Source organism: Marmota monax, unplaced genomic scaffold, assembly GCF_021218885.2.
Source record: "Marmota monax isolate L192 unplaced genomic scaffold, Marmota_monax_Labrador192_F-V1.1 WCK01_AAM20220418_F8-fsc00284, whole genome shotgun sequence".
NCBI lineage: Eukaryota > Metazoa > Chordata > Mammalia > Rodentia > Sciuridae > Marmota > Marmota monax.
Window position 1 is genome coordinate 1239076 of NW_026694275.1, and position 24795 is coordinate 1263870.

A 24795-nucleotide genomic window follows, 5' to 3' on the forward strand; every position below is an offset into this window, starting at 1 on the left:
AAGAAAAGAAAAGAATTGGGTCAGAGCCAGATCCAACTGAGCCAGTACACTTTCTCTATCAATTTATTAAAATGCAATTTACTGAAAATGTAATTTACTAAACTGAGTCATGCCAGGAAAAATGATTTGGATTTATTTTTCTAGCCAAAGATAACTTTGAATTCAGAATAATTAAAGATAAATCACTTACCTCCAAATAAGATACTTTCAGAGTAAATTCAAAGTCACTCTTTTTATCAATTTCTTTAAATAGCAGTTGTATTACCCTAGGAATGACCCCAACTGTTGGTTCATTTTCTTGCTCTGCAGTATATGCACCTCCCATTGAATAGGTTTTTCCAGAGCCAGTCTGCCCATAGGCCAGGACAGTTGCATTGTATCCTATCAAAATACAAGTCACATGCATAGTGTTGTGCAAATATTTTCACCCAATCAATATACTCCATTTCCTTTTTCCTACTCCATTTTATTACTTGTAATAAAATTGAGATTGTTCTCTCAAGACAAACTCTTAGGAATAGCAGACACAAAGAAAAGCTTTGTTAAGGCCTTGACTTTGCACTATTCAAAGCAAACAAATAACAAAAAAAAAAAAAAAAAAAACTAACCCCAGATTTTGACCTCTCTTGAAAACTCCTAAGAGCTAGGATGTCAAATACTTAAAAGATAGTGAAGGTGGCTAAGCCATGGTAAAAAGCCACTGGGAAATTTATAATCCTACTATTTCCCTATCTTGAGCAATTCTAAATTATGGGAATTAAATGAAAAACTTAGAAACTACATAAATAGAAAGGATTCTAGCATGTATTCATTTGATTAAGATAGTCTTCATTTGAAAAGGCAACAACATTGTTTTTTACAATTGATGAAAATATCCATTCCCTTTCTGAACTCAAGGAATGTACCTGGTTGATATTATCAGGCTCCTCACTAAAATATTATCATTGAAGTATGATTCAATGTAATATATATCCTTTGTTTTTATAGAGGATTGATAAAGAGCCACCTATTCAAAGATGTTCATGACATAATTACTCAAAAATAGCAGGTAAAGCAATTGTTAAGTGTAAGTGTAGGTACTAGAAACAATCAAAAGGATATATAAATGATTAAAATTCTGATATTTATCTTTAAATAACAGGATGGTAAGTGATTTTTTTGTTTTTTTTTCCTTTCTACTTGTTTGTATTTTCTAAATTATTAAATGGAACGCCCACTGAACAATCATTGTGTTTTCTGTTGGTACCTATATAATGACTGTTAAATTTCTGTTTGAGTTTAGATTCAGTAAAAGTGTTTATTTTATAGATCAATTTTTATATTTTCTCTTGTCAGAGAATCCAGATTACTAGTTACTTAGACATTCTCCTTTTATGCCTTAAGTTGAAATTTATGATTGAAATTAAACCCACCTAACAACTATAGCAAGATTTTAAAAATTAACAATTAGACAATAGATGGGCTATTCTCAGCTTAACTTCAATATTTATAATTCATTAATTAATGATAAGATCTAGCTACTAAAACTGTAAGCATAGCACCTAGAAGGAACACTAAGTCCAAATTTACTTCAGGTGAAAAAATGTGACCTTAGGGAGATATCTCTTATTAGAGTGGTAGACATGTTCTAAAGGAAGATAAAACAAGCTTTCTGTGTTAAATAATCACATTTTTATCAAAACCATTACCTACCATTTATCAAGATAATTTTGGAATCTAAAGGAAAAACTTTTAAGTTTTGAAACAATGTGTTAACCTAAATAATAAGATTGAAGTTTTGTGACATTTATGCCAGAACATCAGAAGATACTAAATTGAAAGTTTTACTGTAATAGATTGCTGGTATCACCTGGCCTGACTCTGCGGCAAGAGGATAACATTCCATAATTTTCTGCAATACCACAGATATTTGTAGATAGGAACATCTTGGGAAACCAGGTTTCAGAACTTTCCATAAAATGCCTAAGTCTCTATAGTACCAGGAGTTTAGAGTATAAGAGGGTGTTGTTGAGGTGAATATGAAAAATAATGGGCTTTTGCAAATGAGGACAATGTTAACACCATGTATATTGCAATCACTTTTGACTTTATATCATCTTTATAAGACTATAATTTAATTTTCATAGTTTGCCAAGTTAAGAATATGGAAGTAAAACTATAGTACTCTTACTAAGTTATTAGTAAGAGTTATAATCTGAAGAAAATGATCACATAGTGAAGCTTCTGATTAACATCGTTTTAGGAACAGCTAAAGAAAAACAGGAATGGTTAATTAGAAAAGAATTAAACAGAACCATGTAACAGTCTTCCAAATATGTAAAAAGAAAAGATTGACTTTATAGTTGAGAAACCTGCCATATTAACACCTTAATCAAATGATAAAAATGAACATCAACAGTAATGGAACAAATCAAAATTATCTCCTAACTGATAGGATTCAATGAGAAGAATACAGCATCACTCTTGTTATATGTCTACTAAAAGATACACAACCTGAATCTAATAAAAACATCAGACAACTAAAATTGAGAAATGTTTACACAATAACTAGCCTGTAATTTTCAAAAGTGCCAAGATTGGGGCTGGGGTTGTAGCTCTGTGGTAGAGTGCTCACCTCGAATGTGCAGGACCCTGGGTTTGATCCTCAGCACCACATAAAAATGAATAAGTAAAATAAAGGTATTGTGTCCAACTACAACTAAAAAGTAAATATTAAAAAAAGTGCCAAGATTATGAAAGGAAAAAAAAAAGGACTCAGGAATCATTTTATAATGGAGACTAAAGAAGCAGGACAGCTAAATCTAAAGACATGTGATTTTGAACTAGATCTTTTTATTTCTATAAAGAATACTATTGAGAAAGCTTGAATGGGGCTTTGAAGATTAGATGGCATTAATGTGGCAATACAAATTTCATGAGTATGATAATTATAGTGTGTTACCACAATTAAGTTACCTTAGAAGAAAGTCCCTCTTTTTAGGAAATACACACTAGCATTAGGGGGTCATCAGGTCAACAAGTCATCTCAAATGGTTCAGGAAAAAAGTTCTTTATACTAGTCTCACAACATTTCTATAAGCTTAGTATCCTTAACCTTTGAAGCAAAGTGTTCAATGTGCACTGAGCCATGACCATTTTTAAAAAGGTGAATATATATGTTAATAGCTGTTTTCCGTAAAAAAAAATTCTGCTTATCTAGAGGGATGAAGTAACATCACTGTGTAGAAATTACTGAGAAATAAATATCTTCTCAATATAAAGATCTAACACAAAGATATTCAAACACCACATTTCAAGCAGACTACCCTATGAGTCTGTGAGTTCCCTGTTAAGAAAAAAAAAATAACCAGTCACTAGAAATTAACCTAACAGTTATTATTAGAAAGCATTTTTCTATTGAATGGAAAGTTAAAATAAACTGTGTACAAATGAACATTTCTACTTTGAGTCACCATGGTTCTACTTCTTTTAAATGAATCTTTATTTTGTAACTTGAATAACCATTGTACTAGAATAACAATGAGACATTTCTCAGGTACTCCTCTCTTTTAGAACCCTGCCCTGGTCTTCAACATTAAAGCCTTAGCTTCTACAATAAAGATTATTAACTAGCCATAGTATTCAGGGGCTTAAGGAAATCTCCTTCCCCACCTCAAAGAATTCTCATCATTCAAGACCTATATCAAAGCTTCCCTATTCTGTGAAATTCACCCCAAATCCCCCAAACAGGATTAGTGTCATACTTTTTTCATACCATTTTGTATGACAGTAGTGCTAGTTCTGTAGCAGGACTGACTCTGTGGTATATTTTTAACTTTAAAAATATTTTTCTTAAAGGTAGGTGCAATAAATTTGTTAAAAATTTTATGAATTAAAATTATTTATGTAGTCATCTATCTCTTCTGGACTTTGAACTTCTTCAGGGCCTGGAAGCTATATTATTTATCTTTGAAAGAATAATACTGAATGAATACTGAGGCCTGACTGACACTCAAGCAGGTTGGCACACTGATCACTCACCAAAGACCTTATTGTACTCCAGTGAGGTTCCAGGCAAATGAAAAAATGTACACATTAAAGATGAACAGAACCACAGGATACAAACACAGTATAAATCTAGCTTTGAGAGTAGAGAGACTTTTACAAATGTTTCTAGGTTTCACAAGTGTTATTAAGCTGTGGGCTTTTCGAAGGCAGGAATCACATTTCATCCAATCCTATATTTGCAGTGCCCAAGCATGGCACAATGTATATGCTCAAGAAATGTTCGGCAAAGTAAATAGCCTCACCTTTAAAAATGCCTTTTATGAGTGGTGCTACTGCTGTATTGAAGACCTCTTCTTGTTCAGTGGAGGGGTCAAACACAAAATCATAGGTAAAGGATTTATCAGTACCAACGACCACCTACGCAAGGCAAGGGACAAGATGTAAGGAAAAAAAACACAGCTAGGCCACGCCCCTCGCTGCCATTCAGCCCCAGCTGTTCACAAAGGAGCCCAGGACTTTGCTACGCACCTGAGGCTCCCCCGGCACGAAGGAAAGGCACATCTGACAGCCCTCGTTAATCTCTTTAGGGACTAGAGGGCGACAACGCAGTGCCACCCTTACAGGAATTCCCTTCACCTCTTCCTTCATCATCCTAGCTCAGCACCGTCTCTGCAGGGGAGAAAAACAGCTTTCTGATGAATCTTGGTATGTAGGCAGGGGTAGGAGTACCTCCAGGAGGGTGGGAGCGTTGGAAAACTCAGCCTTAGCCATGGCAGCCTCCCCTCCCAAGGGATCGCTGCCCCAGATTACTGTTGGACTTGACCGCGACTGAACCGCCGGTCAGCCCGACACTCGGAAGAATGAAGTGGCATTTAAAATGAAAAGAAAAACGAACCCAGCGACAAATAACAAAGTCCCAAGGTAAAGGGAATGGTAAAATCTGAGCTAAGATGTGCCCCCTTAACTCACCCAACTAAACGTCCCTTTCCCCGGTCTTCCCCGGTCTCCAGGCGCCCTGTTCCAACTGGAGCTTTAACCGCCAAGTTTCAAATCGGTTCCAGAGGCGCCAGCCAATCGGAGCGCAGATAGCTTGCAGGCAGAGCACACACGTCGGCGCGCGCAGGCTGACGCGTTAGGGAAAGGAAGGCAAGTTGGTTGCAGCCAGGCCCCGCCCCTTTTCGACCCTACTGAGGATCTGCTTCCGGTTCCCAGGTTGTTTGGCTGTGAGCCGAGCCAGGGGAGGGTGAGGACTTCAGGGCTGCTGAGGTGGTTCGGTGTTTAAGCGGTGGTGAGCGCGGGACTTGGGCGGAATGCAGGACGGGGAGCTGGAAGGTGGCTGGTGGTGAAGGAAGAGTCAATCTGGGGATCTCCAGAGAGCGTGGAGCGGTGCTTGTCCCGGAGTCCCTTTGAAGAGTTGAAGTCAGCATTCCCCTGGATCTCAAAAGTAGATCTTTTTAGACGCCACTCTGATTTCCTCTTCTCTAGGATGAAGACAGTAACAACTGTTTTGCTGAATTGTTGTGGAAAATGAGATCATGTCTCTAGAATACCTAGCAGTGTTTGGCATCCAGATATTTATCAAAGTTAATAGTTTCTTCCTATCTTTTTTCTTCCTTCGGTCCTCCAAATCTTAAAATCTAGATGTGGGCTAGACCCATAGACTGATAGCCTTGGAATGGGTTGGAGCTGCTTGCTGAAACTTTGGGCTGCTGTCTCTTTTGAATTACTTGTCGGCCTTGATTCGCCTTTTCTTTTCAGGGTCTTGCCTGAGATGGACAGCAGAATTCCTTATGATGACTACCCTGTGGTTTTCCTGCCTGCCTATGAGAATCCCCCAGCATGGATTCCACCTCATGAGGTGAAAACCATCAGTATTCCTGAGAAGGGAATTTTTCCCCTTGGTTGTGATATGATGTATAAAAGGTAGAATGACAGTGTTAGAAAGCTAAATGGAGAATGAATCTTAGCCCTTGTTTTAGCCGAAGGACCCAGAAGCCAAATTATTAGCATCAGAGACCAAATGAGAACTTCTTATGGAAGCCACTTGCTGGGGTCTGTTCACACCAGTGAATTCTGGAAATCCAGCCCTAGTTTCCATACTGTCAAGAGGTTAAGAAGTGGGGAGCTATAGAGCTATTAGCGTATCCCCATGCTAAACATCTACTTATTTCAGTAATGTTTATCTGTTCTACTTAAACTAAGTCTATGACTTTACCTTTTCTTGACTTCAAGATGATGCATTAGTATTAATCAAAAGATGGTAAATGTGACATCTAAGCTGGTAGTAAGATTTCTGAGGACTGGGGTTGTGGCTCAGTGGTAGAGCACTTGCCTAGCACATATGAGGCACTGAGTTCCATCCTCAGTGCCACATAAAATAAATAAATAAATTCTAAAAAAAAATTCTGAGATTGTTTTGTCTTGCAGAGAGTATACCACCCAGACTACAACAATGAATTGACCCAGTTTCTGCCCCGAATTGTCACATTGAAGAAGCCTCCTGGAGCTCAGGTGAGCCATGGAGCCTCTTATTCCAGGCTACATTTGTGCATACCACAAGCTGGCCATGGTTGGGAAATGGATTGGAAAGCAGATGGGGAGGTGAGGAAACTTCCTTTCTTATGGCTAGAAAAGCTGAGCTACCATTTCCACAACTTCTCATTTCCCTCTGAGGAACACATGAGCCTAGCTATTTTACTGTGATGCTACTAGAAATTCTGTGTGTTCGTTGTCTATGTTGAGCCCCCATTCCATGCTCTTGTCTTACAGTTGGGATTTAACATCAGAGGAGGAAAGGCCTCCCAGCTAGGCATCTTCATTTCCAAGGTATGTATGCCTGGTAGGCAATATGGACAGCCACTTCCTTTGTATATCAGATTGGAGTACCCTGATATCCCAAGGGCTAGTGGGCTCTTAGAATTGGCAAAATAGGGACATCCCCTTTCCCACACAGAGCTTTGCATTTGGCAAGCCCTCTATCTCCCTACATTGTCACAGAAAAAAATAATAGCACATTACCTTTGAATAGCACTAAATTTCACCTGCAGTCTTCTGAAATTACCCCATCCCAATCACACGTATTCTCTACTAACAGGTGATTCCTGACTCAGATGCACATAGAGCAGGACTTCAAGAAGGAGACCAAGTTTTAGCTGTGAATGATGTGGATTTCCAAGATATTGAACACAGCAAGGTGAGTACAGTACTTTAACTGTGGTGATGACAGAAGCCATCCCAGGTAGGACAGGTTGGACAAGATTAATGTAAACATGTAACATGATAAGAAAGCATCTCTCCTAGGGAAATGTACCAGAGGGATGGAGTGGCACATCCCCTCCCCCATTATGATTGAGTCCTGGGTTTTTTTCTCGTCATTGGTACAAGCTTCTGTGTTCCTTTCAGGCTGTTGAGATCCTGAAGACCGCCCGAGAAATCAGCATGCGTGTGCGCTTCTTTCCCTACAGTAAGTGCCAGTTTCTTTTTTACTTACCTGACAAAACATTGATGACTGAAAGCCCCAGATGTTGGGATGGGAAATCAGGAGCCCTCGCCTGAAAATAACATGCTCTGTTCCTCCTTTTCTTTCTTCTTTCCCACAGATTATCATCGCCAAAAAGAGAGGACTGTGCACTAGAGTTGCAGCCTATGGCCCTCCATGTGGAATCTGCCAGGACAAACTAGCTAGGCCCAAGGGAAGCCACTTGGGAAGTCTACTCTGAGCCATTCCCTACCATAGTGGGGTGGGGAGGATAGAGAGAAAGTTGCCAGCTTTGTTACCCAAACTGTACTGTACTTTTAGTTCCCTAATTTTCTAGGCAAGCTTTATTCTCTGAAAGGAACAGGATGAAAATGTCTAGGTATAATCTAGCCTGTGGGGAACCTAGCTAGGAATGGCAACTGACATTTATTGGTTACCATGGGCTTAGTACTTATACATCTTTATCATTTTAATTATAGAAATAAGTTAGAAAATATTTGGAACTTTCCATCTGATTGCCTGGCCATTTCATCTATCCTTGTACTATCAGAATTGTCATACATGTTGGGTACTCCAATAAGACACTTTTGTCCCTTCGTCCTCCTATCATCTCCCCCCAAATGTAAAGTACAGTACTGAATAAATGTTGTTGTAACATTTGAATGATGCTGATTGGATATAAGGTGCCGTTGAGGCACAACAAAGCTTTTTCAAAAGAGAAGCACTGGAAGAATCAGTAACACTATACCTACTTTCTAACTGTCTATGTCTGGCCAGAACTTTAGAGAGGCCAAGCAACCTGAGCCACAGTATAACCAAGGAATAGCATTGGGTGAAGGGTACTGTAAGAAACAGTACCCTTTCCCCTGGGAGCTTTGGAAATTTCTCTGCAGGTAGAATATAATTTTCCTCCTTTCCCAGATTCTTTATCTGGAACCTAAACCCAGGAAGGAACTTAGATGCATGTGGACTTTTGTTTGTTTTGCAGTGCTGAGGATTAAATCCAGGGCCTGTATACACTAGGCAAGTACTGTGCCACTGAGATACCTCCCAGCCCTTTTTTTATAAACTTTGAGAAAGAGTCTCACTTAAGTTCCCCAGGCTGGCCTTTGGTCCTCCTGCCTCAGCATCCTGGGGATTACAAGTATGCACCATCACACCTGACTAAATCCATTTCTTTTTAGAGGCAACAGTTAAGAAGTTGGTTCCCAGTTTTCAACCTGTAGGTTAAGTAGTAGTAACTGTGAACTTCCCTCTTTTGTCCACTCAAGTCCCAAATAACTTTCTGCCATGTTCTTAGATATTTCGTTGCAATCCATTGTTTGAGATTTTAGGTCATACCTATGCTGCCTCCACTGGCATGTTCAAAATACCTATTTGGAATTTTAAAGGTTTTCTAGTGAGGTAGGGGGCAAAGTACCCCTGTGATTAAAGCCCAAAATTTTCCTTGAAAGAATCTAGGTGATTTAAAATATGTATTTCTAGTTATTTCTCCTGGAGAGTGATTATATTGCTCTGAATTAGAACCTGGAAATCGGAATTTTTAAATAGGAAAGATAAATAATCCTTGAGGTCTCTGAATTAATCTTCACCCTCTTCTGTAGACATTTGTATAGACAATGAGAAATGATGAAAAGGGCCAAACGATGATAACCTAGAGTTAGTGGCTAGAGATAGATACTTCTGAGGGGAATAATGCTTCCCTGGGACCAGGAACCCTAGAAACCTTGAACCCATGACCTTTCTAATCCCTGGTATCTCCTCCCAAAGTAAACAGCACAGTAGACACTCCCCATAGAGATTACAAGTTAAGTATGCCAGAAGTTTTAGTTACATTTTGTTCAGAACAGTCTTATTATTCTCCAACATGACATCAACATTGGAATTCAGATTTCTAGGTTCTGCCCATTCAACTTCTACCCTCTTGTCTGTGTCCTTGAAAAAATTGATGGCTATAAGAGAATACGTTGCAGAGTGTTGACACACTTGGTAGAGGTTTAGAGAGAATAATGTACTTGTCCTTTCTCTGCTAGTCATACCAATCTCCCTGTTGCTTCCCTCACTACCCACTTTTTCAAATAAAACATCCCATTATACCCACTTATGATGTCATAGATAAACACTGTAATAGTTGAATCACAAATGTAGCTAGAAATTAAGGAGCAAAAGCACTCCTGGCCAGCTATGTCCCATAACTGTTGCTGAAGCTGCTTAAAAAAAATGTTTAGGATGAAGATGAGAAAAGGTAGAAAGAGACCAGACATTTAAGATCTAAAACTTAACAAAAACAGGATGAAAAGAGTCAAGAAGGCTGGGTAACTGAAAAGTGACTGCTACAACTTCAGAACTAGTGGTCTACAGTCTTATAACAAATCCAACCAATCTCAAGATACTGTTTGGATTAAGGTAGACCCTATTAAAGAAGAACAGCAGTTTTAATGATTCAAGACCATTTGAACTTTATATTACATTTGGAGGTTTGATAAGGGCAAAGAGAACAAGAAACATCATAAGGCTTGGTAATTTCAGGAAGCTTCAATTTTTTTTTTCTTTTCCTTTATTGACAGACGATGTGTAGAAGTGCTACCCTACTATGATGAGTAGACCTAAGGGGTTTAGATATAGGGTTAGTGGTATGAGCTTAACAATCACTATTTGGTCATCCAGGTACTTGGTCTTAGACAGAAAATCAATTCCAATGGTTGTCTGCAAAAGAAGCAAATGCACTTTCTGAACTCACCCTGTAACCACAATATCAGGCAGTCTAATGGCCATTGAGGAGGTTGTCCTGGTCCAGTTTCCCAGTGTTTACAATAGATAACTGAGGGAAGAGAATCCCCAGGTGAGTTGGTTAAGGAAAGGGGCAAAAATGTACCATATGACTTGGTGGTAGGCTCATTTGGCAGATGCAGTCACAGCTGTCATTCTTGAAGTGGGTGATAATGGATATCTTCCCCATTGCAAGATAGATAAGTAGGTCAACTTCCCCTCAGAGTCTCTACAAACTCGCCCCCCAACACATATGCTTCAAACTTTACCAACAAGGAGAAACTCACTTCCCAGAGAAATCCCCCCAGCCCCAATCCCATTTCTTACCATTCACACCTTCCTATTTATAACTTCCTATTCCTAAATTCCTATCCCAGATCCTCACTGCTTTGTGAGTCTGGATTTTCACAGAGCCTTTTGTTTTCCCTTGGTCTCCAGGCCAAAGTGTCTGACCTTCCTCTGGAAGACCAAAGGCATACATCTTTGCAGGATAGTGGTGGGAGTAACACTGGCTTCCTGCATTAGGCCCTGCATCTCCTGATATTACACTGGGCTCTCCCCTACAACAGCTTGTGACAGCAGGCTTGGCTACATACCCAGGCCTGGGCACAGCCACACCACCTCAGCTTCCTCCCCACAGCTCCTACATTGCTTGTGCCTGATGCTAGTTGGTGCTCATTGCACTGGGGTGATGTCAAGAGTAGGGTGATGGGGTGGGGGTAGGGATGGCTACAGTCAGAGAAAAAGCTGAAGGACCCACAGGGGACAGGAGGCTTGTCAGAAGGAATCCAGGAGTCCAGGTGTCTAGTAGGGGGAAACGTGCTTAGGTTAATCTCATCATGGGGGGGCAGGGAAATCCTTATCAGTAGTTCTGTTACCCTCCAGGAGGAGGAAATAGCAAAGAAAGTGACAGGCACATCTGGAGAAAACGATTTATTAGAGTTACAGTGGGAACTCCCACGCAGGAATATCAGATCTGGGCACTCAGCTCCCCTCATCTCCCTCCTCTGCCAAAGCCTTCTGCTTTTCCTCCCCGCCGTCCTCCTGCCGTGCAAATTCCTCAATGACGATGTCCTCAGAGCTTGCAGAAGCAGCAGAGGAGAATGGAGGGTTAGAAACTCCTTTCTGAATATCCTCCAGGTTCACTCCCTTTTCTTGATCCCCTCCCTAATCCCTTTCCTGATTGTTTCGTTTCTTCTCAGATCCCCCAACACAAAAGCACTCCAGGAATATTGGGAAGGAAATAAGAATGGAGGAGGATGGGACTCAGGGAAAGGATTAGAGAATGAAAGAAGGAAGTAGGGATTAGGGAAAAGGGGAAAAACTGAAAGGGATGAGTGGAAAGGACAATTATAAGAAGAGGATCAGGTAGAAGGTGGGTGATGCAGAAAGAGGATGGTTTATGAAAAGCCCTGAACTATGACTTAAACCATATGTATCCACTGCAAAGGTATTGAAAACAACATCTTTGGGAAGCTTTTTTACATCCCTATCATCTCAAAATGTTGGGTAGCAATTAGCAATAGAGGGGGAATGGGGCCTGTTCCCTTACCTTGTGGCCTCTGTAGCAAGCATGGGAGAAAGAGAAAAATGGAACTGAAGCTGATAAGGGCATTTTAGTTCCCTGAAGAAAGGTCTTTACTCTTCCTTCCCACGTGTTTCCCCTGAAATCCTAGACACCCAAACTATTACTGTTCTATTTCTAACCAAACCACTGGACTCCAGGTCATGAGATCAGATCTGCTTGGTCCCCAACCCTCAGGACAATAGTTCCTGTAATTCCCCACTGGTCACTTACCTTGAGATGGCTTTGGGTGGATCAGGGTCAGCGGCAACTCCACACCAACATCACTGCAAGGATCCCAAGGTGGAGTTATTTATCCTCTAAGCCCAAACATTTTGACCTCCCTCCCTCAGTTTTCCAGTTCTAGGATGCATTCAGACTTTTAAAAAAAATATATGTATTTTTTAGTTGTAGTTGAACACAATACCTTTATTTTATTTATTTATATGTGGTGCTGAGGATTGAACCCAGGGTCTCACACATGCTAGGCGAGTGAACGCTCTACCACTGAGCCATAACCCCAGCCTGCCTTCAGACATTTATTAGTCACTCTTTGTCTTCTTATCCCTTTATTCTCCCCTTCTTAACTCCAGTCCTCTTTCCCCACAGTTTCTCACCTGGCTGTCAGATCTCCTAGGATTCTGTAGGTAGAATGACACCCAAAATTAGCAGTTGGAAATGGGAAGAGGCTACCTAGTTTTACTAGGGGGTGACAATCATAAAGCCAACTCAGCCACAGAATGGTTTCTGCAAGGAAGGTGACTTGCTCACTGAGCTTACAGGTTTGGGAACTTAGTCCAGGAGAAGGGGAGAGAACTTGTTGGATTAGTCCAATCATAAGAAAAACAGAAGCAAGAAACCCTTGGCTCCCCAGCTTCTGCCCAGATAATCCCTGAACCCTCACTTACCCTCCACAGGATACCATCAGGTTGACTCTGACTTTGTAGGACACCAGGATCCCCAGTAGCTCCTTGTTCATTCCAGGTCGAACACTGGAAGTTGTAATATCCAATTTTGTGTGTTTGGTTGGGAAGGAATTCTTTCATTCCCCAAGTTCCTTCCTGTACATTCCCATCACCACACCCTATTTTGTCTTCTCCCAGAATATCTCGCAGGGTCAAATATTTCCTACCTTTGAGAACCACATTTTTCTTCCCGAAATTCAGTTTACCATATTACCCTCTATTCAAGAGCCTACCTTATTGAATATAACTACTCTGTTTGACTTTCAAGACTCACAATAATCTGGCCTCATCTATCTTTCTAAACTTTTGTGCCTTAACTCCCTAGTACCTGGGATAAATTGTAGACAGATCCATCCTCTCTCTATAACCTAAAAATGCCATGTGGAGTCCCACCTTTTAGCCTCTGCCCATGCTGTGGTCCCAGTCTGATGGTATCCAGATCTTATATATTCTTCAAGATATAGATCATTCTGTCTCTTATAAGAACCCCTTGCCAGCTATGTTGGCTTCTTTTAACTTCTATTGGCCTCATAATCTGAACCACATGTATTAACATTTAACTGTTAGATTGCATTTGCATTCCTATTTGTTCCTCATGTAGGCCATCTGAAAGCAAAGACTCAAATTTCTTTGTATTCCCCACATTGCTTAGATAGGAATGACCATTTAACAGGTGCCCATTAAAAACCTGCTGTTTGAAAACTAAGACACTGGAAGCTGCATAATCTTGGGAAAGTATCTTCATTGCTCCGGGCTGCTGATCCCCTCTCTGGAAAAGGATATTGTTTGGATGATTTCTAGGGTATTTATAGCAATAACAGTCTATAGCTACTTGATTGATAAGGCTTTCTTATAGATGGGATTTATGCTCTTCAAATGGCTTTTGGTAAGAGTCACATTTAGTATTAGGCCCTCAGGTAGCATAGAACCAATTGAATGACATCACAGAAATTATATCAGTTCCTCTCATATCATTCTTTTTCATCCTCATCCTCATTTCTCATCTCCTTGTTTTCTACTCCATTTCTGTCTTCTCTAGAGAAGAGTGTTTGGGCCAGATGACATGTAACAGAATGCTGTCTACCTCTGTTAGACAACGTTGGACAAGAGCCTTCTCTCTGAGCCTCAGGGTTCTTAAGTGGAAAATGGAATAAGAACACCTGTCTAGCCTACTTTAATGAGATTCTTATGAAGATAACAGTACATATGTAAGGCCTTTGTGAAATGTGAGATATTATACAATACAAAGATTGTTTTCCACTTCACATTTCCTTCTTTACTGCCTAAAACAGTTGGTCCCATGGGTGTTTTTCACTTGCTGCTGGCTCTCAGGCCAGGAAGGGTTTTGAACATCAGCCTAGGGGCATTTAAAAAAATATAGGCTTCACTGAACGTGAAACTTTAGAAATATTTATATAGCATGTGGAATGGGTTAGGGGTTACATTTGAGCTTACATTGTGCTAGAGGCCAGATTGGTATCTTCATGCTTGAGTTTGCCATCCAGTGCCAGTCCCTGTCTCCGACAGTTGGCAGACAAGAGTGGTGTTACTGAAAAGCTCTGGGTGAAGCTGGAGTTAGCAGCTATGGTCTCCCTTTGAAAGGAGAACAAGAGAAGAACTTAGCCTAGGTTGGTCAACTAAGTGTACTTTCATTACTAAGGGTATTATGCACAATTCTAAGAACCTACTGGGGTATCTAAGAGAAGTGACGTATTTAACTGTGAAAAGAGGCAAGAATTAGTTCTGTTTTTTTTTTTTTTTTTTTTTTTTGTGTGTGATACTAGGGATTGAACCCAGGGCCTTGTGCATACGAGGCAAGCACTCTACCAACTGAGCTATATCTCCAACCCACAAGAATTTGTTCTAGTGAGAAGTCCTATGTTCCCACTCTCTCTTAGTATTGTGATGGTCCTCCTATGGGTAAATCACATCCCCTCCCTCTACTTCTCCTGAGAGTCCTTCTGTACTTAAGCTCTCACCTTGACCTTTATTCCTGGGTACCCCCTCTTCTTCTTTCTCCAACCCTCTTCTCTGCCTCTTGGTCCATTTCCCACCATCCCGTCCCTTGGCTTTGACCCCAGCCCCAGTGTCAGCTCACGTGAACTCCTGAATGAACACAGTCTTGGTGTACTTGTCTAGTGAATACAGGACAACATCTGTGATCTGGTCAACTGAATAAACCAGAAAAAGCATATGACTGTTCAGCCAGTTATCCTCAAGACCCTAACTTACTGTCCTCAAATGAAATGTTATACATGATCACCCTATACATGATTCAATAAGATGTGTTCATGGGCAAAGGTATATATTTTGATAAACCTATGTTGGAGGGAAAGCTAAGATGAATTCAGACCGGTAAGTGGGAATGAAAGACAGTTGTGGTTTGGGGGTTAGGTGCAGGGCAAGGGAAAAGAAGCTCACCTGAAATCTTGATTTTTTTGATGACCTTACTGGTGCTATTATTGATAGAAACGTTGACAGAGATGGGTTCTCCATGGTAGTGAACCTGAAGCAGGAGGAGAGGCCCATCACAAGTTAGTAGGACGAACACCCAGATCAAGACCTGGAATTTCTGTTTTCTTAGTACAATTCTTGCCCTGGCTTTTACCTCTGCCTACCCAAGTAGGGAAGCAGTGAAGAAAGGATAACAGATGGGTTCTGGAGTTGGGGCAGGAAGTGGGGGTTACCAACCTCCTTGTCCATCCAGGCCTGGAGTTGTAGGGGCTGAACTGACAGAAGGAAGCGACGAATGGTCTGGGCCCAGGGTCCAGGGCCTGGCTCCATTGGTGCAAACTGTACTTTCCGAACAACCAACCTCACAGAGTCTCTGAATAGAGGTGAAGGAGTTAGCCAGAACATCTTTTGGAACCATAGACCTCCCCATGACACCCCCACAGTCAAGTCATTGCTTGGGTGTTGGGATAGCAGAAGGTCATCATAAATATGCAGCCATATTTATTCATTTATGTAGTATTTATGACTGCTTTTCCACTACATTGGCAGAGTTGCATAGTTGTAACTCAAACTGTATTGTATGGTCCACAAAAACTAAATATTTATTTTTTGACCCTTTACATAAAATTTTGCAGACTCCTGCCCTAGAGTGAAGAAGAGAAGCCAGAGAGGATTCAGAACTGGGCATCCAAGTTGGTGGCAGTGGTGCTCTGGAGGTTAGAAGTAGGGCTGTTTCTGTGGTAAGAGCAGTATGTGTTTCCTGGGAGGGGCTGGAAGCAGTGATTTGGGGAAATACTAAAGAATACCTCTTGGAGACTTTTTCCTCCAGGTTTTCAGCACAGAAACTCTTCACTTCAAAGTCAACCCCACAAGCCTGGAAGGTGCAGAGGCAAAGAGAACTCATTTCCTATGCTGTTTCTCCCTCCCTTTAGGGCCTATAAGAAAATGTCCCATCTTATCCCTTACCTGTCCATCTCTCCAGTCTTATCCATTTGTCTCTCTGTTCCTCCTCCCTAGCACTACCCCTGTAGCCCTCTGCTATAGTTTGGATCTAAAATGTCGCCCAAAGGCTCATGTGTTAAAGGTTTAGTCCCCAGCCTATGGTACTGTTAGGAAGTGGTAGAACATTTAAAAGTTGAGGCCCTAGTTGGAGGAAGTTAGATCATTGGGAACATACCCTTGAAGGGGATATTGAGACCCCAGCTCCTCCTTGTTTCTTTTCACTTCCTTGACACTGAGGTGAACAGGCCTCCTCCACTATGTGCTCCTATGATGATGTATTGTACCACCACAGGCTTCCCAAGCACCTGGGCCATGTGACCATGGACTGAAACCTCTGAAACTATGAACCAAAATAAACCTTCCCTCCTTTTAAGTTGATAATTTGGGATCTTTTGTCACAGTGACAAAAAGGTAAGTGGTAAAGCCTCTTTCTCAAAACTTAGACCTCACCTTTCCCGAATCTTCAGGACCTGGCTGCAGTGTCACTGAACAGGGCAGATTGGCAACCATCTAGGGAACCAAAAGGAGGTCAGTGAACGGAAAAAATAGGGAGTCCCCTCTTATGTTCTATTTCTTTAGGTTTCTCTCTTAATCTTCCCCAGAAACCCTGCCTAGGAATTGGTGTCAGTACCTGCAGGGTAAAAGGATAGGCATTTTCCCCCAGCTTGTGCAGCAGCCGCTCCTGTAAGACTGTGAGGGGACCCTGTGGGTTGTTGGACTCAGCTGGAACCACTTGCTGTGTCAGTACATACAGATCTTTGCGGAATGTCAGACCAATTACATCCAAGTCATCACGGCCATAGCGAAATGCACATGTCAATATGACAAACACTACAGGCAAAGGAAGAAAAGAATTACCTGTCAGACCAGTGGAAAAGGAGATCTTAACTGGGTCATAGTAAGATACAGAGAGGCAGTGTAATATAGTCAAAAGAGTATGGCCATAAACAAAAAGATTAATGTACTTGAATATAATAAAATCTAAAGTTTATTAATTAATTAATTTTTGCAGTAAGGAAGATCAAACCCAGGAGTGCTCTACCACTGAGCTTCATCTCAAGCTTTTTTTTTTTTTTTTTTTCCGAGACAAGTTCTCACTATGTTACTGTGGCTGGCCTCAAACTTGCCATCCTCTTGCCTCAGCCTCTCAAGTACCTGGGATTACAAGTGTGTACAACTGTGCCTTGCTAAATTGCTGAGGCAAGGTTTGAACTCATGATCCTCCTGCCTCATCCTCCCAAATCATTGGGTTACAGGTGTGCACCATTGTGCCCAGCTTTAGGTGTTGAAATTTAATAGTCAGATGATCTTTAAGAGGCGATTAAGTCATGAGCATTTCTTCCCTTGTGAATGGGATTAAGGGTCTTATTAAAAAACCTTCATGCAGCATTCATCTCTCTTGCCCTTCTGCCTTCTGCCATGTGAGGACACAGCATTTCTCCCTCCAGAGGATACAGCAGCAAGGCACCATTTTGGAAGCAGAGACTAGCCCTCACCAGATAACTGAGCCTGCAAAACCTTGATCTTTTTCCAGCCTCTAGAACTGTAAGAAAGTAAATTTCTGTGCCTTATGTATTACCCAGTGTCACGTGTTTTGTTATAGCAGCACAAATGGTCTAAGACACATATTAACATGGTTAAATCTCAAAAACTATTGAGTAAAAATGCTAGCTACAGAATTATATGCAGAGTATGTTACCATTTATACAAAGTTTAAAATAATTTATAACAATATCAAAGTTGATCACAGATACATAAATATGGTTTTGAAATATAGAAACATCATGAGAGTAACAAACACCAAATATGGGGTAGTAGTTACCTGGGGAGAGGAGAGAAGAAGAATGAGTGTGGGAGGGAGGTAGCAAGATAGGATTAGGGAAGGATACATAAGAAAAGAGAGTGAATATGATTTATGGTCAGAATACCTGGGTTTGAACAGGATATATACAAATTCATTGAGTATTTTTCTTGTCAGATAGGACTGCACTAGGAACTCTACATATGTTATTGAGACTTCACAACAATCCTCAAGTATTTTTTTAAGTTGTTCTTTTTTCATTTTCTTTCTTTTTTTGAACTGTGGATTGAACTCAGGGATTCTCTACCACTGAGCTACATCCCCAATCCTAATTATTTATTTTCTATGACAGGGTCTTGCCAAATTGCCCAGGCAGGCCTCAAACTTGAGATCCTCCTGCCTCAGCCTCCCCAATTGCTGGGATTCCAGATGTGCACTACTGAACCCAGCTCAAGTAAAGAAAACAAGTTCAGAATAGTTAAGTAATGGCCCAAAATTTCAACACATACCTGTCTACCTCCAAAGCCTAGAATTATGGGTGCCCAACTTCACTTATAGGATGGTTGTGAGAAGTTAATATATAAGAAATCCCTTTGGAAATTGTAAAGTGATTAGAAACATGAATGATGATGATGATGATGATGATGATGATGATGATGATAGGCATCTTGGCAGAAATGGAACAGTTATAATAGAACTCAAATTTTATATGTACTACTTGAAATTAGGGGCATATAGAAAGCCTCTGAAATGCACTAAGAGAGTGTGGGATGGGATAGAGAGGGTTGTCTAAAGCCAAAGTGACAAAAGAGATTCATTTCTATCAGAGGCCCTGACCCAGAAACTAGAAAACTACCAATAACCATGCACAAAATAGAAAATAACTTATTATAGTATTTTAAATAGATCAATATATTTAACACCAGATTATCTTCTTCTAAAAATAAGAATTAGCCAGATGTGTGACACATGCCCATGATCCCAGCAACTTGGGAGACTAAGGCAGGAGAATAGCAAGTTCAAAGCCAGCCTCAGCAACTTAGTGAGACCCTGCCTCAAAACAAAACAAAACAAAAATGCTAGGGATATGGCTCAGTGGTTATGTGTCCCTGGGTTCAATACACAGTACTAAAATTTTTTTTAATGTAAAAATTAAGAATAAGGGGATGAAGTTGTAGCTCAGTGGCTGAGCACTTTCCTATAGCACGTGTGAGGCACTGGGTTTGATCCTCAGAACCACATAAAAATAAAATAAATAAAGATATTGTGTTCATCTACAGACAAAAAAATTAAAAATTAAGAATGAGGAAAATAAAAGTGAATCTATACTCAAAAGATATAATAAAGACTGAGAATAATGATAATACCAGTGTTTTTATAAGAACTGGGATATTTGGCAGTATCATTACTTCAGGATGTAGAGTTAATTGGTATGAACAATTTAGCAATAGGTATAGAAAGTTTAAAATTGCATGAATACACTTTATCCATTAATTCAGCTTATAGCCATTTAGTCTGAACAAGTAATCAGTATAAGTGTGTGTGTGTGCGCATACATATATACACATATATACATACTTACATACATACTGCACACACAAGGATGTGTTTTATAGCATTGTTTATAACAGTAAAAAATTGAAAGCGAAGTGACTGTCCAACAATTGAAGATTGTAAATACAGTTATGGTGAACTATAAGCACATTATGGTACACCCATATGATACAGTACCAGACAAAGAGTTACAGATTTTTATATATTGACATAAGTTTAAGAGATTGTTATAAAATGTTATTTATGATATAGCATTTAGATAAAATATAGATGTGTTTGCACAGAAAGTATGAATAAGAACTAAAATATTATTGGAAATCATCCACAATTAAAGGTTATAGGGCCAGGCACAGTGGTGGCTTGGGAGGCTAAGATAGGAGAATCGCAAGTTCAAAGCCAGCCTCAGCAATGATGAGGTGCTAAGCCCCTCAGTGAGACCCTGTCTCTAAATAAAATACAAAATAGGGCTGGCGATGTGGCTTAATGGTCGAGTACCCTTGAGTTCAATCCCAATACAAAAAAATGTATATAGAAAGGCTGGGCACAGTGGCAATCTCCTGTAATCCCAGTGACTCAGGAGGCTGAGGTAGAAGGATTGCAAGTTGGAGGCCAGCCTCAGCAATTTAGTGAGAGTCTGTTGCAATAAATAAATAAATAATAAAGGACTGGGGATGTGGCTCAGTGGTGCAGTGCCCCTGGATTCAATCCCTAGTACCACAGACAAAAAAAAAAAAGTTATAAGATTGTGGCCTTCTAATTTCTAATATTTTTACAATTACGACAACAATTAAAGTGGCAGGAAGGAAAAAGAAAAGGGAAAACAAGGAATAAAGGAAAGGAAAAAAGAAGGTGAGAAGGAGATGAAAAGAGATAGCCATGGGGCTGGAGCTATAACTTTGTGATAGAGAACACATTCAGCTTGTAGGAGGCCCTAGTTTGGATCCCCAGCACCAAAAAATAAAGGTAGCTGGAAGAAGGCAGGAGGAGGGATGAAATACAAGAGATGAGGAATTAAAAAAAAAAAAAAAAAAAAAGGTCAGGATGGGTGAGGCAGAAGAGGATCTAGGGGCCCCTGAGGTGAGGGTGTTAACCAGATGAATTGTTCTTGGCACATCTTTCTGTGCCATGTAAGGAGGGCAGCAAAATAAGTCCTCAGCTCCTGTCCAAGCTCTAATTGGCTCTCAAGCAGTTTAGGATTAATCTTTTTTTGTGTGCCAGAAAATAGCTTGTTTTTATTTTCTTTTAAAAGCCAACATCTAAAGTTAACTTATTTTTTCTTCATTATAGGAATAATATATATTAATGTTATGAACATCAGAAAATACAATAAAAATCAAAGATCTATATAATATTCCAGAGATAACTGCCATTAATATCTGTTATATATACAACCCAACTTGTTTCTATATTTGAACACAAGCCAAACTTGGTTATTTATGATTATTTATGACTTCACTTTCATTGCCTTTGTGTGTGTGTGGGGGGGGGGTAGGTACTGAAGATTGAACCAAGGGCACTTTTCTCCTGAGCTTCATTCCAAGCCTTTTAAAATTTTTTCTAGACAGGGTCTTACTAAATTGCTGAGGCTGGCCTCAAACTTGTGATCTTTCTGCCTCATCCTCCTAAGTAGCTAAGATTACAGGTGTGTGCCACCATGCCCGGCTTTCATTGCCTTTTTAAAATCAAGCATTTTATTTTGTGATCACTGTAGGTTCATGTACAATTGTAAGAAATAGTATAGGGAGAGCCCAGATAGATTGTAGTTAAACAATAATTTGCTCATACCACTACATATCCTGATCTATTACTGGCCTTTATTACTCAGTGGTGTTGAATAAGCATATTTTGCATCCACAAATGCACCTTAATGGAAAAGCATATCAGAAAATATGATGTAAAGAAGATGATCTTCATAAGGTAAAAAAAAAAAACTACATAAAATAATTAGGATTAAACTTGAGAAACATGCACAATTCAAATGAATAATATAAAATTCTACTAGAAGGACATAAGAGAAGATTCAAATAAGGAAAAATACAACTTATTCCTGGCCTCAGCATGCATTCTTTACATTTTTGTTATTTAAAAGTAAAGATTTCTGGGGGCTGGGGCTGGGGCTTAGTAGTAGAGTGCTTGCCTTGCACGTGTGATGCACTGTGTTCAATCCTCAGCACCACATAAAAATAAACAAAATAAAGGTATTGTGTCCATCTGCAAATATATATATATATTTTAAAGTAAAGATTTCTTTCTATAGATTATTCTGAGGATTTTTAGGAATGTGAAAAATTATTTAGGTTTTAGAAATATAGAGTTTGGAGAATCTTAAAGTTGGTTAATTTATGGCTATACCCCAGGGTTTCTGTGATATTTAAAACTGGCCAGATTGCTTATCCACACTGCTTAATCTGAAAGATTAAGGCTAATTTATTCCTCAGTATCTAAAGGTTACATCTGAACTAGTATTCATCAACTTGCTGTGAACCTTTTTCAAATCAAACTCAATTCTCAGTCTAGTTGGATCACAGTGGGGTTAATCCATAGTGAGAATTAAAAGGAAAAAAAATGCAATGAAAAAATATTTCATATAATCTTGATCTATAGTACTGCTGCCAGAGTAATATTTCTTGCTGTTATTTCCTGTGGTTATTTTGTTCCTTTGTTTAGGACTTTTTAAAAGGAAAGGTTAGGCGGTTTTCCAACACAAAAGGAGAGATGGAAAGATATATTCCAGAGGTTGCAAAATAGCAGGCTGAGGATCACATTCAGCCTCCAGAAAAAAGAAGTATTTTGATTTAGCCAGGCTTTTAATAATCATTTAGTGAGTTTCCAACATTTGAAAATCAGAAAATTTGCATAAAAATATGAATTTTTGGTGTACTAAATCATTCCATAGGCAGTCTAAACCCATGTTCAGATCAATAGCCAAGCAAGGGTACCACCAACAATGATGGAGACAATAGAAATTTTCAAAAGAAACTGTTTTAATTTCAACACACATAAGTTTTATATAATTTTGAGGAATAAAAATTTATGTTTTAGAAATGTATTTACTTCTAACATTATTTGGAGAAGGGGTACCACTGGGCTGGAGATATAGCTTAGTGGTAAAATGTTTGCTTCACATACACAAGGCCCTGGGTTTGATTCTCAGCACTACCAAAAAAAAAAGAGAGAGAGAGAGAGAAGGGGTGCCATAATCTTTTCAGATTTGAGGCCTCTAAAGGTCTTATTCTGAGCTTTATTTCCAGTTCTTCTATAACAATGAGAAAATTTGACCATACTGGGCTGGAATTTCCAGTTGTTAGCCTCCATCAGATAAGGCATTCATAGTTCCTACTACTTTCTGGTTTTCCTACACCCCTCTGGTCTAGTCCACTCATCAGGTTATCTGTTTAACATGTATGACATTTCAGTTAGGAACCCCTGAAACAAAGACCAACAAAGATTTTTACTTACTCTTTCGACCTTTTAGGTACTCAGGGTCAACCAGGACTACACCATCTGTAGAGAGAGGGAGAGATGACACCCTGGTCAGAAAATTTCTCCAGCTGTGAAACAGAAGTTGATCCCTGAAATGGTTCTTCCCATTTCCCCTTTAATTGGCCCTCTTTTACTAAATGGTCCTTCTTACACTTTCTTTTATTCCCTGGTTCCTATTCCCTTTTCCCAGGCTCTTCCCCTTTTTTGACTCACTGACCAATGGGTTCCACTGTGTCCACATGGTCCATGAAGTCCCGTTTCCCCAGATAGATGGAGAGCTGTTGTGGAATAACCTCCCATGTTAGTCTAACAATCATTTATGAACAGATTTCTCTTAAGTCTCCAACCCAAACCCCTGAGACCTTGGCGGATGTACCCACCTATCCCTTTTGCCCTTTCATTTGCCCAGCTGGGCCAGGTACTCTCACCTTCCCATTGGAGCTGGTCTTCTTAAACACCCTATGGGGAGAAAATGAGGAAGAGGGAAGGAAGGTTAGGAGAGCAGAGGAAGAGGAGAGGGAGGGAGATAAAAGAAAGGGAAGTATGAAAAAAAAGGAAATAATTCTAGGATTAGAAGAGGCTTCAAGAAAATGAGATGGAGCAAAGGTAGAGGTAATTGAGCTGTAATCCAAGCCCACAAGTTAGAGAGAGGTTGAAAACCCTTCTACCCCAAAGGTAAATACTTGGGTTTGGGCAGGGAGCAATTCACAGATTTAGAGCATTAAATGTGTTATTACTTACTTGGAGCTGCTGGCCATGGAGTTGATGTTGAGCCTTTTCTGAGATGAGGGAAAGAAGGAGGAAAGCTCAGTTATTTGGTCCCTGTCCTCCTTATCCCATTCCAATATACCATCTACACATACCTAGTGTGACAGAAGCCTTCCTCCTTAAATATATACCTCACTATACAAGTGCCTTCAGTTCTCCTTCCTGCCAAAAGTACTTCTTAAGCCATATTCTAAGCTATCCTGGACAAGGGAAAAACACTCCCTATTTTGTACAAATTGTGACTAACCATGCTACCTATTCTCCAAAAAGGATTGGACTTTATGGAATGGCTGCAGGACTCTTGAGAGCCTTCAGAGAGAAAGAACTTATCTGGAAAGCACCTGGACAGAGGTTTTGATCCAGAAAAATGTGTTTCTTGGACTGAATGAGACTGGACATCACCTGGTCACACAGTAGGTTCCAAGACACGTTTGTTAGATACATGAATGAATCATGAACAAATGAATGGATTCTGCCTCCTTATGTTCCTACAATAGATTGTGAGCCTGAGTTCACTTCATGTTTGCCATGACATTCAGCTAAGAAGAGACAAAAGAAAAAAAAGAAGGGGTAAAGGTGTAGAACAGAAGGGGTTGCTGCCCTCATTTTCTTCATGTTGGTGGCAGAAACCTCTATAGAGGTTGAAAGCCTTCCTTGAATTTATTCATCTCTCATTATCTTCTTTAGATTTCTGCATCTTTTCCCTATCCATCTCTCCAGGTACTAGGAAACCTTAGAGAGTAGAAAATGTCTTTATAGTGTTTTCCTTTGATGCCCTTTGGCCTGGTCTGTGGGATGAACTCACGGAAGCTGAGAGGGTCTTTTAGCCTGAATGCCTGCTACTTGTGTCAGGAAAAAATGCCCCTCAACTTCCCCCAATATAATAAGGGGGATTCTAAGGGGAAGGGATGTGGGACTTAGTATGGGCTGGAAGTAGGGGGATTTAAAATATTACCTGGGGAGAAAGATG

General features: G+C 39.9%; 3 protein-coding genes across 8 annotated transcripts in view; 1 reads left to right on the plus strand and 2 right to left on the minus strand.

The window, feature by feature from the left end:
- The window catches only part of Kif4a (kinesin family member 4A), a 144372-nt gene extending 139257 nt beyond the window's left edge, over positions 1–5115 (minus strand). For all 3 annotated transcript variants that reach the window (XM_046467084.2, XM_046467083.2, XM_046467082.2), the window contains exons 1-4: positions 4957–5115; positions 4516–4656; positions 4290–4404; positions 191–381 (exon numbers count right to left, since the gene is read on the minus strand). In XM_046467084.2, coding sequence (XP_046323040.1) covers positions 191–381; positions 4290–4404; positions 4516–4638 — 429 coding nt within the window. In that variant the 5' untranslated portion in view covers positions 4639–4656; positions 4957–5115. The remainder of the gene's footprint in view (positions 1–190; positions 382–4289; positions 4405–4515; positions 4657–4956) is intronic.
- A 36-nt stretch (positions 5116–5151) lies between these two features.
- Positions 5152–8128, plus strand: Pdzd11 (PDZ domain containing 11). Of its 4 annotated transcripts, none has more exons than XM_046467086.2 (7): positions 5152–5275; positions 5746–5845; positions 6415–6498; positions 6757–6813; positions 7082–7180; positions 7390–7450; positions 7587–8128. In XM_046467086.2, the coding sequence occupies exons 2-7, from the start codon at positions 5759–5761 to the stop codon at positions 7619–7621; spliced, it is 423 nt and encodes a 140-aa protein (XP_046323042.1). In that variant the 5' UTR covers positions 5152–5275; positions 5746–5758; the 3' UTR covers positions 7622–8128. The 4 variants fall into 4 exon arrangements, with proteins under 4 accessions (XP_046323042.1, XP_046323044.1, XP_046323043.1 ...); XM_046467088.2 differs by having other exon boundaries at positions 5203–5272; XM_046467087.2 differs by lacking the exon at positions 5152–5275 and adding an exon at positions 5292–5431.
- Positions 8129–11218: 3090 nt separating this feature from the next.
- Positions 11219–23815, minus strand: Arr3 (arrestin 3). The gene is made up of 16 exons (XM_046467091.1): positions 23799–23815; positions 23486–23516; positions 23275–23335; positions 23034–23078; positions 16851–17050; positions 16670–16729; positions 16024–16091; positions 15455–15590; positions 15185–15269; positions 14862–14934; positions 14219–14356; positions 12707–12790; positions 12416–12439; positions 12033–12085; positions 11787–11796; positions 11219–11315 (listed from the first exon to the last, which is right to left on the minus strand). The coding sequence occupies exons 1-16, from the start codon at positions 23813–23815 to the stop codon at positions 11219–11221; spliced, it is 1182 nt and encodes a 393-aa protein (XP_046323047.1).
- Positions 23816–24795: the final 980 nt, after the last annotated feature.

Bases quoted from the DNA above. Each gene is read 5' to 3' on its own strand.
- Pdzd11 (XM_046467086.2), top strand. From the start codon at position 5,759: ATGGACAGCAGAATTCCTTATGATGACTACCCTGTGGTTTTCCTGCCT. The intron at 6,814-7,081 runs GTATGTATGCCT...CTCTACTAACAG, and splicing joins TAGGCATCTTCATTTCCAAG to GTGATTCCTGACTCAGATGC. The intron at 7,451-7,586 runs GTAAGTGCCAGT...TCTTTCCCACAG, and splicing joins TGTGCGCTTCTTTCCCTACA to ATTATCATCGCCAAAAAGAG.
- Arr3 (XM_046467091.1), bottom strand. The intron at 15,270-15,454 runs GTTGGTAACCCC...CTCCTGCTTCAG, and splicing joins AGGCCTGGATGGACAAGGAG to GTTCACTACCATGGAGAACC. The intron at 14,935-15,184 runs GTGAGCTTCTTT...TGGTTTATTCAG, and splicing joins CAAAAAAATCAAGATTTCAG to TTGACCAGATCACAGATGTT.